Genomic DNA, 14,101 nt, shown 5'->3' on the forward strand with positions numbered 1-14,101 from the left:
AGGCAGCTCTGCTCTGGTACATGGCACCACGAGAGGAAGTACTTCCTCCTCTTCCCAAGATGGGCAAGTGTGGGCGGAGCCAGTCCAGCTCACACAGACACAGCAGATTCTGAATGCAGCTGCTATGATCCAATATTCAAATGGAGGAAAATCAAGAAAAAACTGGATTTGGGGCAATAAACTTGCAAAACAATGTTTTTGGACCAACGAGACCATGTGAAAGTGTTGAAAAGCAGGAGAATATGACTTCTTTAAACAATTTCTTTATTGTGCCAGTCATAAATAGCACCACCACTAGAGGGCCCTTTCTGCCAGGCAGTAAATAAATGTTATCACACAAAGTAAGAAGTTAGTTTTTTTTGCTGTTGAGACGACTCGTGAAGTGACTGAGAGGACGCAGAGCATCATTCGCAGTGTTTTTGGAAAAGGAAAACATACTGCAGGTTCAAACTATCGTCTTGTACACCAGTCGGTGCCGAGTCTTGCCGCCCACCTCCAGTAACAGTATGACCAGTGAGCACACACATTGAAAACAGCACCACGTCAGGACAGTAGAAATCTGTACAAGGTTATTAAAGGTCATCTGGAGTCTGAGGAATTAATCGTTCTCTTCGCACTGTACTCCTAGCGTGGAAAAACGCTCTGCTCCTTCCCGTCCGGTGGAGATCGACAGAAGCTTGTTATTGTGAAGATAAGATGGCGTGAGAAGAAGAAACAGGAATGTGAGCGGTTTCCATCACCAGGGGGAATGACAAGAATACTCAAGGTCACATGCAGCTCTTTTCTGTCTGGTGTCACTCAACTTATTTCAAACCATCGGATCTGACCATCACACGTTCTACAGCAGCCAGTACGGGAACCTTTTAGAATTTCCTGGCTTTCTGCTACAGATGCTCATGAAACATGATCAGAGCCCAGACATGAATAAAAAAAAAAAGATCTATTATCAATCAACTCAAGTAGTTCTGTGAACATGGTCCAAAGTTCCTCCTGAACAGATTTGATCAGCTCGGTTGAAAGAAGGTTTGACCAGGTTTCACTGGATTTGGTCCCGCAGCTCTTGATTTTAGAATTTCAATGGCAGTTATGATTGATAATACTTGGGACTTGTATACGGAGATCATCACATTTTACGGCCAAATATAATGCAGAAATCTAAGAAATTCCAAATGTATCACACACTTTCTTGCCACCGTTTTTCACACTGCGGGAAAGTCGATACGGTGACCAGTCCAGCATGCATCTCAAAGCAACTGTGCAAAAACAAGTTTTTTCTTGACTCTTTTTTTTCTCCTGCAGAAATCCGAGGTGAAGCAGGTAGCAGGTACCCGACAGCTTTGATCCACAGGTTTACGCGAGAATTCAGTTTTGAAGGCATTTTGTTCGGGGTGTAAACATGGCGACAGTCCGGGAGACTCCAAGTTAGGGAGCAAAGCACTGATCAGGCGGAGCTCAGAGCCGACGGTATTCAAACATGACCTTTGGGTTCCTCTGACCGCTGACCGTCATTATCAGCGCTTCAGAGCACAGAAGACGATTCCACGTTTGCTCAGGGGCGACTCACGAGTCCAGGCAGCGACGAAAGGACAGTGGAGCAGGCCGCTCGGCCTCACGGGCAAAGCGAAGAGGATAATGTGTCTCGTCAGTCAAAGTTCTGGGTTTCACACTCACACACTGTGTTGTAGCCATTGACGTTACTCGACAATACGGACCGATCGCAAGGCGACAACTTAAAAATTTTCCAAACAACTGCAGCAGTCTTTTCTCAAGCCAACACCAACTACAATGTGAACCGTTACCACAAACTGCCGTGAGCTAAAGACAAGATTAACAAGAAATAGATGTTGTAAACATGAGTTTCCTTGGGATAAAGAGTACCATGCAAATACTTTGACTAACTGCCAATTAGTTGTTTGGTACAATAAAACCTCTCTTAAAGTCAATGTCGTTGAGAGCTTTATGAGGATATAAATATTAATTAATTAAAAAGTAATTATTCAAATTACAAGTATTGGGATACCATGGAGACAGGATAATTGGCACCAACGTGTCAGACAGCCTTGAGAATCTCCAAGTTCGTGCGGAATGAATGATTACAACATTACCTTTGTGCCCACGTCATCGTGTAGAAAAAATTAAGTCACACAAAGTATTATAATTGATTTCTGGAAACCAGTTTGACCCTGGAAGAGTGAATCGAGGAGCCAAACCACCCACACTGTTGTCAAGATGGCCTGAAGAGAAACGTTACTAAAGTAGGTTCACGTGGAAATGTTACGGTAACTAGAAATTGCCACCAGATGACTGAATTGACCTACTTAGAGGGAACAATTGCTCAGAACGATAAAAAGCGATCAGGCAGTCCGCTAGGTACAAAAGAGAGCTAGGTACAAAAGAGAGCAGACTGATTTCACCAGTTTAGAGAGTTGAACCTCTTGTGACAGTTTTGTCATTTGCATTGAGTCACCTTTCTTTTCCCAGCATGCATCTGCTCCTTTGCTGTGGTTTAACTGGACTTTCCAACAGACTCCCTGTATTCAGCAAATAGTTGTAAAGACAAACAGCCGGGAGTGTTTACGCGCTTTGTGTGTGATTAACAACGGAGCCTCGTGAGCAAAGCTCCAACAGTGTGGGAACTGGTCGCATAATCTGGGCTACATGTGGTTTGTGTTAAGACCTGAAAACTGATCCGGAGTCGATGGTTTGGCAGCAGCTTTTTTTTTTCCCCTTCTTTTTTTTTTTTTTTAAAAAAAGGTTAAAACTATTGTCAGTTGTTTAACATCAGTACTGAAGCGTCAATGGCCACAATACAGGAGTGGATGTTACTTTAGACGCACTGGGCCCGTAGCGACGTCCGCAGGGTGTTTGTGGGTCAGAGAAAATAAAGGCACAGTAAAGCGAGCTCCGAGGCTGCTTCAATAAATAATGAGAGGGTCAGAGGAGGAGGAGAGGGCGTCCTCTACACTCCCGCTCAGTCATTTGTTCACGTCGCTGCAGGACACCTCCTGTCTGTTAAGACAATGTGGTTTGTAACCGATGGACTCCGGGGATGGGGGGGTGGGGTTGGGGTTGGGGTTAAAGTGGTGCTGCAGAGCAATCCGCTTGTGCAGAGGTAGGGGAGCTGCTCTCTCATTGTCCTTGCCGTCGCTTCAGCGGTGCATTTTTGGCAGATTGTTGATTTCAGTCAAGAGCGATGGCGGGATGTTTAACAGAGGGATTGTTGTGGGTTGTTTGCTTTTTTTTCGCTCGAGGGGGGGGGGGGTCACCAATAGAAAGAGCGGGACAGGAAGTTGGCGGCGGCTCCGAGCCAAGTGGCCCCATCCTGGCCTGAACCCACGCGAGTCACTGCCTTGTCAGGCTCCTGAGACGGGCTCTCGTCCTCTGGCAGGTAGTCCGGCAGGTCCATGTTCTGCTCCACCTCCACAGAGCCGTCCTCTGGGAAAGGGATCAGAACCTGTGGACACACAGGGAAAAGTCCACAGACACTCACAGAAGGTTTAGGAATCAAAGGGACTGGCGATAAGCTCTGATCCCAGTAAAGAGCTGCACGTGGCGTCCCACAGGGAAACTTTCTGGGTCCTCTAGTTTCAGATCATGAAATAATTACATACTTGCTGCAACTTAACAGCACCTGTTAGAAATACTTCAGCACATTAGGTGTAGCACTGACCCAATAAGCTCTCAAAATTGAATGGGACCATCCTTGGATGAAGACATATCATCCCTGAAAATGTCATGCAATCCTGGTAAGAATTATTTTGCGAAAAGTTGGTAACAATAGTTCCTATTGCTACACTGAACACCTCTACATTGGTTTAGATATTTTACTTAACAAAACTTTATTTGGAACAGGCAAAAACCAAGGTAAAGACTGGGTTCTGCTTCAGTAGTGAGAGATATTCTATTCTATTTCCAATTTAAATTTCTTAATGACACATTTAAGTAATTATTTAATGGTGTATTTACTTATTTAATTATGGCACATTTAGTCTTCTATAGCTCTTCACTCATGAGCCAGCTGTGGCTTCTACTGATGTTCTTTAAACATTACTGTCACTCTGCTGCCCTCTGCTGGTCTTCAACATCATCTCAGCTCAGATTTTCTGAGCTTTTATGGCAAAAAGAAAATCATCAAGGTATTATGTTGAGTAAACGTTGCGTCATGTCACCACAGCAGAGGTGAACCTGCTTCTGTCTCCTCAGATGTGGTGCCAGTGTCCAGTCTCTCTGTGTCCCTCAGACAACTTTAAACATGAGGTAGTTGAGGATAACTGAGGCTCGGTCATTCAAATGATGGAAAACATGAAAGTACCACAAAGACAACAGGATTGGATAAACTATCCTGAAAACAGCTTCTGCCATGGATACAAACTTGAATCCTACCATTTTTAAATGAATATGGGCTATATTTAGATTTCTTTTTAACGCAGTTTCCAAGCTTTTACGAGTCATGGATGTTGATTACTCTGTCTGTGGCAACAGTTGACGCAGAATAACACTGACCTCTTCTCCATTTTCTGCTTTCACCACCTGCTGAGCCTTCATCACCTCAGTGGAAGCGATGGCAGACGCCAGAGCCTGAACACAGAAAGACCATCACTCAATCCCGCTGTCACCATTTCTACGTTCTGCTGGATTTATGAATCACAAGTCTTTCTAGTTAGAAATATAACAAGTATTTTGCCACTTATGAAGTCCAGCTGTTTTTCCAGGAACTCTGGAAAACTTTTTGTTTTTTTGTATGAGACAAATGATGACAGACGGCAGTGTCAGCCGTGTGGTGTAAATGTGTGGTCAAGCCTCACCTCCGCCTTCAGATCTGAGCGGATGCGGACGATACATCGCTTCACGGCCATTTGGAAGGTGAAGCTGATAACTCCTCTGATCTGCAGCAGGGCCTCCTCACAAAGACTTCTGCGACTCTGCCAGGGACGACACACGTTGGCTTGATTACGTGATAATGTGAAAAACATTTACTTTCAAGAGCACTAATCTACAAGTAACACAGGTATAACAGTTGCACATGTCAGCAGACCAGAGACACTTTTAAAGTGGTGGCTGAAAAGCAGAAAACATCTTAAACTTCTTAAAAGGTTTCTTCCCATGAATGTCACCTCACAGCCACGTCTATATGGGATCGCATTCGAAGCAGCAACAACTTTCAAAAGTATTAAACACAAACAATTAGATCCAAAAATATTTTGACTTTTTATTTAATTCAATATTTTACTTGAGTTTGTTCAGGTTTGAACAACAACAAAAACTTTACCTTTACCTGTTTACATGACAAAATGTCAAGTGAAAACACATCGATTTTGCGTTTTCGTTTACACGGCAACATTTTGAAATCGACAGAAAACTGAAAACAATGTAGTTTTCAAGTTGGGCCACTAGTTGCTGCTGTTGTTTGTTTATGTAATGAAACCACACACAAATGCGCTGAGAACAATATGCTTTGAACATTAACAATGGAGAGGACAAGGACATTCGGACATTGTCTTTCTACCCGCACATGTGCAGGAGAATTATTTCCTACGGCCGTGCTGCACATGCAGCGTTTCAAAAAAGTTGCATCTTCTCTTGTTTCCACGGAGATCGATTGTTTTCAAAAAATTGCATTTTCAGTATCTCTGAGCATCATTGTTGTGTAAACAGACCACCAAAACACAAAGTTTTGTGTTTTCATTTTCATGGTGCCTTAGAATGGTGTGCATATTTATTGCTTTTCATTTAAGAATGTAAAATACTGAATGACTGAATTCAGTTTTTCCGTTCTGGTTTGTAAGTAATTGGCCGGCCGATTTAATCGGTCCATTATAGCCGTTAGAGAATAATCGGACAAAAGTTGCCCAATAGATGCCAATGTTCAGTTATTTTTCATTAGGAAATTGAAACGTTGCGTAACCAGTAGAGGATGCTCTGACTCCCAGCAGAGTGAAGTCGTGAAGAGTGAAAGGCTGACGCTGCATTTACCGAAGCGAGCGGTTTACCTCAGTTGATGAGTGAACTAGTTTGTGAAGTAAACAACATCTCAATAAGTTTCCCATCTCCCACGATGTGCCTCGTGTCATTTACGCTTGACATATGTTAGCTCGTTCTACATCCATGCCTTTATCACTGTTGCAACATTGAACAGACGTCGCCTTGTTTGATGTGACTCATCGACACACATCATTACTTATCAGCGTATTTACATCTGATGTATCGGTTATCAGAATTTTTTTTATTCCATAATATCTGAATCGACCCACAAATGATCCCTATCAAGCCCTAGTTAACGTTCAATAAGCAAACAGTTGTGATTTTTGTGAACATTGCGTTCTGAACCGTTACACACAGAGCCCGACTGAGTAGTAACTGAATGATTGAAAGAGCCGACACTCACCGAGTCATCCAGCCCGTCGATGTGGAGGATGACGGTCTTGGCTCGCTTGTTGGTGGAGCCCAGGAAGAACTGGGCCTTACGGCGGCTGCTCACAGTCTCCTCGGCTGGCTCGGAGTCGCTGCTCCCCGACGCCTGCAGGAGCTCGTAGATCTCAGAGGCCAAGAGCTTCGTCTCCCCGGGAGTCGTAGACCTCAATGACGGGACAAGAGACAAGGTCAGATCAGTCTGCTGATACATTTCAGCACAATCAATCAACACGATTACCAATTAAACCTTGCATACAAAGTTTATTAAATTCACTTCATCTCATACTTCATCCTATGATAACATGCTGTAAACACATAGTAACACTGGAAGGTATTACTTTGACCTCCAGAATTTAAAATCCTTTTTTAACTTATATAGCTCTTAACAACCAGGCTAGAGGTGAGCGAAATAGCAAACTTAAGTAACTGAGGTTTTTTCATACATTATATCATTTATTTTGAAGACGCTCAAATTGAAATATCAAACTCAGCAGTGCACACCAATGAACCAGATATTTAACCAACCAAACAGTGACAAGAACTGTTAGTCCCACATCTCCCCAGAAGAACACGCTGTTCTAAGAGTGCTGGCTTACTCGAGGTTCCTTGGTTTTCTTAAAGTAAAATGGGAGGCAGAGCTTTCAGCTCTCAGGATCCTCATGTGGAACCAGATCCCAGTTTCAGTTCAGGGGGCTGACAGTCTCTACTTTTAAAGTTTATAATAAATCTTACAGTCAGAGCTGCTTCAGGCCTCCCTGGACCAGTTTCTAGTCAAGCTGCTATAGGTTCAGACTGCTGGGAGACCTACACTCACCATGTTTCACTGTTACATGTCTGAGTTGAATTGAATTAACAGCATAAGAAAGCTGTTGATACATGGAACATAAAACTGCAGATGTGTGTCATTCGAGTAAACCCTGTCCAGAGAAATGCCGCACTCACTTCTGCATGACGTTCTGGAGGCTCAGCATCATCCCCAACTCGCCCTTCAGCTTCTCTCGGTTAGCTCGGCATTCTGCCAGGTACCGGAGTGCCTGGAACGACAGCCGCAGTCAGGCATGCGAAACGCTACGCGGCAAACATATCCATGGGTTTGTCGGGGGCACAGCTCACCAGGAGGGCAGAGTAGACCACCTGAGGGTTGGGGTGGTCCAGGAAGAGGATGAGTCCTGGAAGGCAGCCCTGGTCCTGGACGATGGCCCGGCGGTTCATTGGGTCTGCGGCCAGGTCCCGCAGCTGGTTGACCACGGCCAGGGCGTCCGGCTCGGCGCTCATGATGGTGGACGGTCACTCACCCATACAAGGACAGGCTGCAGATGGCAGCAACACACACACACGTAAGAATAACAAAGCAGCGGGTAAGGGCCACTGGGGCTCCACATTCTCCCCCTGCATTTACAGACTGACTGGAATGTTAATCTGTGTTTCAGTGGACATGAATGACATCAAACCTCTAACCTGAGAAAAAACCACACTGTTAGCAGCCAACAGAGTTTTGTTTCATTTTTGAGCATCATACAAGTTTCGGCGTTGTCTTAACCCCTGATATAACTTGAGTAAATGTCAGACCCCACGTTTGACACAACCAACGCGCACGCCAGCAGCAGATCAAGCTCACAGGAGCATTACGGTACGTTGGGTTGGAGTGGTTGAAGGAGAGTGAAGAAGAAATATATGTGCACCCTTGGTGGGCAGAGAGAGGTAGTTCTGTGTATTTAAACTGCGTCTGTTCATGTTCGAAGTGGGCGGAGCGCAATATTCCATATACAGTGATGGAATGGAGTTGGAATATGTTTTGGTTGTGCAGCTGATGCACATGTATTTATGTCTTTGTAGTTTCACACAGTGCTCAGCAAAAAGAAAAGATTTGCTCCAGTCGAGCTCCAAACATGTCCATTTGATGCTGAGGGCTGCAACACACACGTTCTAATACAACACATCCAAATTTGAGGGGGCAGGCAGATTGTTCATTATTAAATCAATAAGAACATCTACATAATCAGCCAAGGATGATTATGTGCATGATTAGAGAGGAGTTGTTGGCTTTTCAGAAAACCCATAATGCCCACGCACAAACATTTATCCACACAGTGCTCAATAACACAAAGTCAAGGTCTTGGTCTTGACTACAACACTTTACCATCCAGTGTAAAAACTATTTTAAAGGTGTTGAGTCACAAGTGGGTGGCTATACCTGGGTGTTGTCACCTGGGTCATCCACTCCTGTCAGGTGTGTGTGTGTGTGTGTGTGTGTGTGTGTGTGTGTGTGTGTGTGTGTGTGTGTGTGTGTGTGTGTGTGTGTGTGTGTGTGTGTGTGTGTGTGGTACAAGGGGGGGAGCCCTTGAATTAACTTTAACATGGAGGGGATGCGTCTTCGGGTATAATGACACCCGTCCCCCCGGCTGCCAGGTGCTGTATTTCGGGTCAGAGCATCTGCCTGCAGATGCTAATGCTAACAGCTAACAACCTCACCTCTGTCGGTCACCGGCACCGAGCGGCTCCTCTCCCCGTCAGGCCCACATGAGCCGCAGCGCCGCCTGGTAGTGGCGTCCCGGGAGCAGGCGGACACAGAGCGGGGGGATTCAGGGGTTTATGTCCGCTCCGGTGATGTTTACAGCAGATGTTTATGAGTCCCGTGCAGTCCAGCGCACAATGCTTCCTGCCAAAAGACAGCATCCAGGGCGCGCACGTTTCAACACCGACGCTTGTGATTGGGCGACGCGCGACCACGAGATTATTCTGACCAATCAGCGGTGTTGTTGCTGCAGTTAAAGAGCCGCCGCCCGGGTGACGATGATGCAGCATCAGTCTGAAGAGCGGCTGGTCACAAAAGGGTTAAAATGGAAAAACAATTTAATTAACGACATTAAAATTTACTTAATCAATGTTCTGTAACCGGAGACCATTTTCAGGCTTGTTTTCCTTCACTTTCATGATTGTTTAAGAAAACAAGAAAATCATCGCATGCCAATTTTCTTTTCTTTTTTTTTTTAATTGCTTCCCTTCTTGGCCCAGTACACTGAACTATGATCAAACAACAGAAAACAACACATTTAGCTTTAGTACTAAATGCGCAGTAAATATAATACCACCCTGCAAGAAAAGACGACAACATACAAAACACTAACATGGGATTTAGACATTTAAATTGTTGGAACACGATATCGATTGCTTCAGTGTTATTAGAGAAATGTCAGATTATTTAAATGTTGTTACACTCTTGTTACCACATCCTGTAACCACGGAGGAGCAACTTTGATAATCTGATCACCTTCCAGGCCTGTGACCGAGCAACTCCACCATAAGGGTTTACTACAAGTACTGCAGCTAATTTTACGCAATGTTTGTAATTTAAATCAACATGCATTTGTTTAGTTTTTTTTGTTTAACCTTACAATTATACTAATTTTGAATATTTTCATTTGATTTGTGGTTAATGTGCTGAGAAAAACCACCATCCTACACAATCATATTTCGTTAACTGCTTACAGCATGGGGATGGAGGCTTCATGTGGCTGATAATATAATGTATTAGTAAAAGAAATATTGAAATGTAATTGAACAGAGGACATAATAATACAAACTGAATATCACATGCACTTGTGTACAGTGTCAAACAGTGTCATAAATTCAAAGTGTAATAAATGTGTTGCATGCAGACGTTATATATAAATACAAGTTTCTCAAATTCTAGCAACTACAAAAGCAGCACTTATCTCAAAATATGACACAGCATGTTATTCAAGTATCCTGACACTATTATCAATTTACAAGAGCTAGGTTGGAGAAAGACAGAAAGAAATATGCACATGATCAAATATGATCAGTTGGCCTGTTAACGATTGTGACTAAAATGTTTTGTTTAACTAAATCTCAGTCTGAGCATCTTCAAAAGAGTAATTCAAGTAAAAAAAAAAATATTCAAAATGACAATGGCTTAGACAAATGTAAGATTCAACAACAAGGCGTCAGTAAAAAAAGAAACCTTTAGACATCTGTATATTATGCAATATATCAGATAATATGGTAGTGTATTCTACAGAAACTAACAGTTCCAGATTATGTTTTTTATCATTTCATCCGTCGTTGCAGTCAATTTATTTATTTATCTATTTATTTATTTATTTATTTAGTTTGTTATTTAGTTGGCTATTTAGTTAGTTGGTATAATTAACATGTCCCTACCTTTCCGAAAAACCAACAATTATGTAGTAATTTGACACCTGTCTCATTGTCTGGAAAAACAGAGCCGACGTTTTGAACGCACACCATTAACGTATAGGCCAAACTCACGTAGAATCCTGATTATTGTAGCTACAGATTACCTTCTCGTTACATCGTTCTAAAGTTGCCATCCTGCTGAACGACAGTCCTATTAGCATATTTCTTAAATGTTTTAACCATCTTACTGTTTACTTTGACACACAACAATGAGTTTAAATTCGTTGACCCAGTGTGACCCAGTGTATTTATTTTAAGATTTAATAATTAGATCCTGTTGTATTTATTGTGTCACGAAACGCAGAGGAGTGTTGCAGTTCATCGTTCCTCCAACAGAGGTCAGCACAGAGCTGCCAGCGTCACACACACATCTTCGTCATCTGCTATCAACTCACTAAACTCCTCTTCAACCTTTATGACTAAAAGACCAAAATTAAATTTGTCTGAAGCCGCAAAACATACTAATTATCGGGAATAAAAAATAAAAAAAATGAATGAATAAATAATTAATTAAGGCTATACATATAGTGATGTTCCCTCTTTTGTCATGTCTTTTCCCACTTTAGTCATATAGCTATTTACAGTTGATGATTGCTTCCAATTGTTAGGGAAAATCCCCCGTTATTTCTTTCTCTTTTTTCCTATCCTGAAAAAAATAGCTGTACAAGCAATTTTAATCATTTTAGTTTGATTGTTCTAGTTTTACATTTTTTTCCTGTTTTTAGCACAATCCTAATATCCTGTCTTTAGCCAGGGGATCAAACCAGTTTTGAAAATCAATGTAGAATGAATAAAACAAAAAATGCAAACAAAATGCTTATTGAGAAATGATATTCTGAAAGCGTCATGCAGCCATCACAGAGAAGCTGAGGAGCCACATTTAGTTTATAGGAGCTGACAGGAGCAATTTGATGCAGCTTTGCTTTATTTCAACTTTTTTCTTTAAGACTGTGGGAGGCAAGAAAGAAAACCCACACAGAGAGAACAAGCAAACTACACACAGAAAGTCAAGACCCAGACTCAAACCAACTGCATTCTCACTATGGCCAGTACCAACTGCTATTCCAGGGGGTGTGACAGATAAATCTTGCAAAATGAAATTGTCCCGTAAAGAGGCTCCAATCTGGCCAAACCACCAAGCAAGTTGCAAAAACTTCAAAGAAAATTTAGATTTTTAAAATACATGCCTTAATAGAAGTGGCCACGATATCGGGGATGCTGTCATTAAAGAAAGCAGCTGAAATCAAACTGGCCTCAGGACCATGCTGTTGGAGCGAGTTTGTAAAAACATGCAGAATGCAACAGAAGTTTTATTGGACATTTCACAGTGTTTTTGCACCATTAAAATTGACTTCATGTTGAGATTGTCGTCATTTTTATTAGTTATTGTTTGGTTTTGTGAAGAGAAAAGTTGCTGAATCCATCGTAACTTACATGAATATCCACGACTTCTACTGGAGTTGTAAAGGGTTTATTTTGACACCTTTGGTCAAGTCTTACAGGTTGCTCCAGAGACTTTGGAGTCTGTTCCTCATGCTTATATACAAGTGAGAATCTGGGGTTCTGGGTTCTTTCTATTAACAAGCTCCAGGTCTTCACCTCCTGAGTTGTTCATGTAAGATACACGTGCCAAGTTCCAGCCTACAAGTTGAGAGAAATGTGGGGCGTAAACCTCGTCTAAGTGTTTGTAGCTGAGTCAAAATGATCTCCGATTTGAATGGATGTTTGAAATGGCTTCGTTCACAGCATTCTGTTTTTATTCATGATTTACACAACGTCCCAAGTTTTCGGGAACTGAGGCCATAAATGTGTCAGATATGATTGTGGCTGTGCTGTTGTTTAAAAATGTTACCGTCTACAAGTCTGCTCACATGTGCGTGTGTGTGTGTGTGTGTGTGTGTGTGTGTGTGTGTGTGTGTGTGTGTGTGTGTGTGTGTGTGTGTGTGTGTGTGTGTGTGTGTGTGTGTGTGTGTGTTTAATGAGCCGTTTTGTCAGCACGGCCGTCATGCAGGCCTCATTATTCTGTCGACACGCCTTGTACGGTACCTGCGTGAGTGTGTTTGGCACGTTGCCAAGCGTAAGGCGCCACTTTATGAGTATGATGATCTCACCTCGACCCTCCTCCAAACACTGTGTGTATTCAGCACTTTGTGTGTGTGTGTGTGTGTGTGTGTGTGTGTGTGCGCAGTGAGCTCTGGCGTGTAATCAACAAGAGAAAGTGTCTAGAAAGTTGTGCATGCGTAAGAGCAGATGAAGTGTGTTTCTGCATGTTGCTTCATTTGGTTCAGTCCAGGAATAAAACTCGAGCACCGCCACCACAACAGTCCCACCAATGCTGCACGTTTACAGCTTTTGGCTCAATAAGAACTCAGTGATCTTTCTCGTTCTGCTCTGACCTGCAAGCCACAACAAGAGAGTGTCCACAGACAGAGAGACTGGTCGCAGATGTTGTGGTCCGTCTAGTCTTTATATTTGATTCTTAATCGGTTCCAGTATTCCTCATTTGAAGGTGAACTGTCTGCAAAATTCAATTGAAGTGCATGAGCTGAGTTCTAAGCTATTTATCAAAACAAGTATTTTTGGTTAAGGCGAGCTCATCAGAAACCTCCCGTAGAGCAGAAGGGCAAAAAGCTCCATTGATCTTTATTTTCAGTATGAAATCGTAATTCTTCCTGTGCGAGATTTTGTTTGTTTTTTGCTACCAATCAATTATTATGGAGAACAATCTGGCAGTGTATTAGTTTGCACTTTAAACTCACAGTTACAGTGAGTATAAATATAAGTATACAGGGAGTATGTAAGTATAAATTTTAAAAAGTGAAAACATCTGTCCACTCCTGTTTTACAGATGGTTTTACGTTCTTGATGTGATGTTTTTGCTGCTTGTTGTTGTTGTTGATAATGATAACTATTCAAATTGTTATATTTATGTCTGTTTGTCCTATTTGTACCCTGAAAGAAAGAAAGAAAGAAAGAAAGAAAGATCTTTGTTATATGTAAAGTTTGCATGCTTACGCTATGTACGCATGGATTCTTCTTTGATGCAGTATGTTTTTGCCTCACAGTCTAAAATCATTAGCTTGAGTTTAATTTGTAAAAATCGGAATTGACCATGTACTACCCACACAGGTCCCAGGCACAACTGTTGGCAGGGATCTTCCATCCATATGGATGAAATGGGTGAAAACACATAAAACTGACAAACACTTACACTCCCATTCATCTACAGTCAGCTCAGAGTCATCATTTCTTCTAATACAACGTGGTACTGTGGCTGCAGTACCTCTTATGTCCACTAGGGAATACATCAAGAAACATAGTTGTGTTCAAACAAATGGGAAACCCCATTAACAGCCACTGGAGCTCTCTAAAAAAAAATCCCTTCACTCTGGTTTGAGTGTCTGAGGAGATCTGATGACATAATAAATACAAGTCAAATCCAAACCTGAGCTCTGGGTGGAAAAATAAA

The 14,101-nt window shown here is 42.3% G+C and overlaps 1 protein-coding gene across 1 annotated transcript; it reads right to left on the bottom strand.

Annotated features, from left to right (window-relative positions):
- Positions 1 to 2,745: 2,745 nt before the first annotated feature.
- LOC308124844 (armadillo repeat-containing protein 1-like) lies at positions 2,746 to 9,098 on the bottom strand. Its single transcript, XM_080488194.1, has 7 exons — positions 8,884 to 9,098; positions 7,525 to 7,721; positions 7,354 to 7,445; positions 6,386 to 6,575; positions 4,806 to 4,922; positions 4,504 to 4,578; positions 2,746 to 3,454 (listed from the first exon to the last, which is right to left on the bottom strand). Exons 2-7 carry the CDS (start codon positions 7,684 to 7,686, stop codon positions 3,263 to 3,265), a joined length of 828 nt encoding a protein of 275 aa, XP_080344320.1. The 5' UTR covers positions 7,687 to 7,721; positions 8,884 to 9,098; the 3' UTR covers positions 2,746 to 3,262.
- Between the last annotated feature and the right edge of the window lie 5,003 nt (positions 9,099 to 14,101).

The sequence above is a fragment of the Lipophrys pholis genome, assembly GCF_963383615.2.
Source record: "Lipophrys pholis genome assembly, chromosome: 1".
NCBI lineage: Eukaryota > Metazoa > Chordata > Actinopteri > Blenniiformes > Blenniidae > Lipophrys > Lipophrys pholis.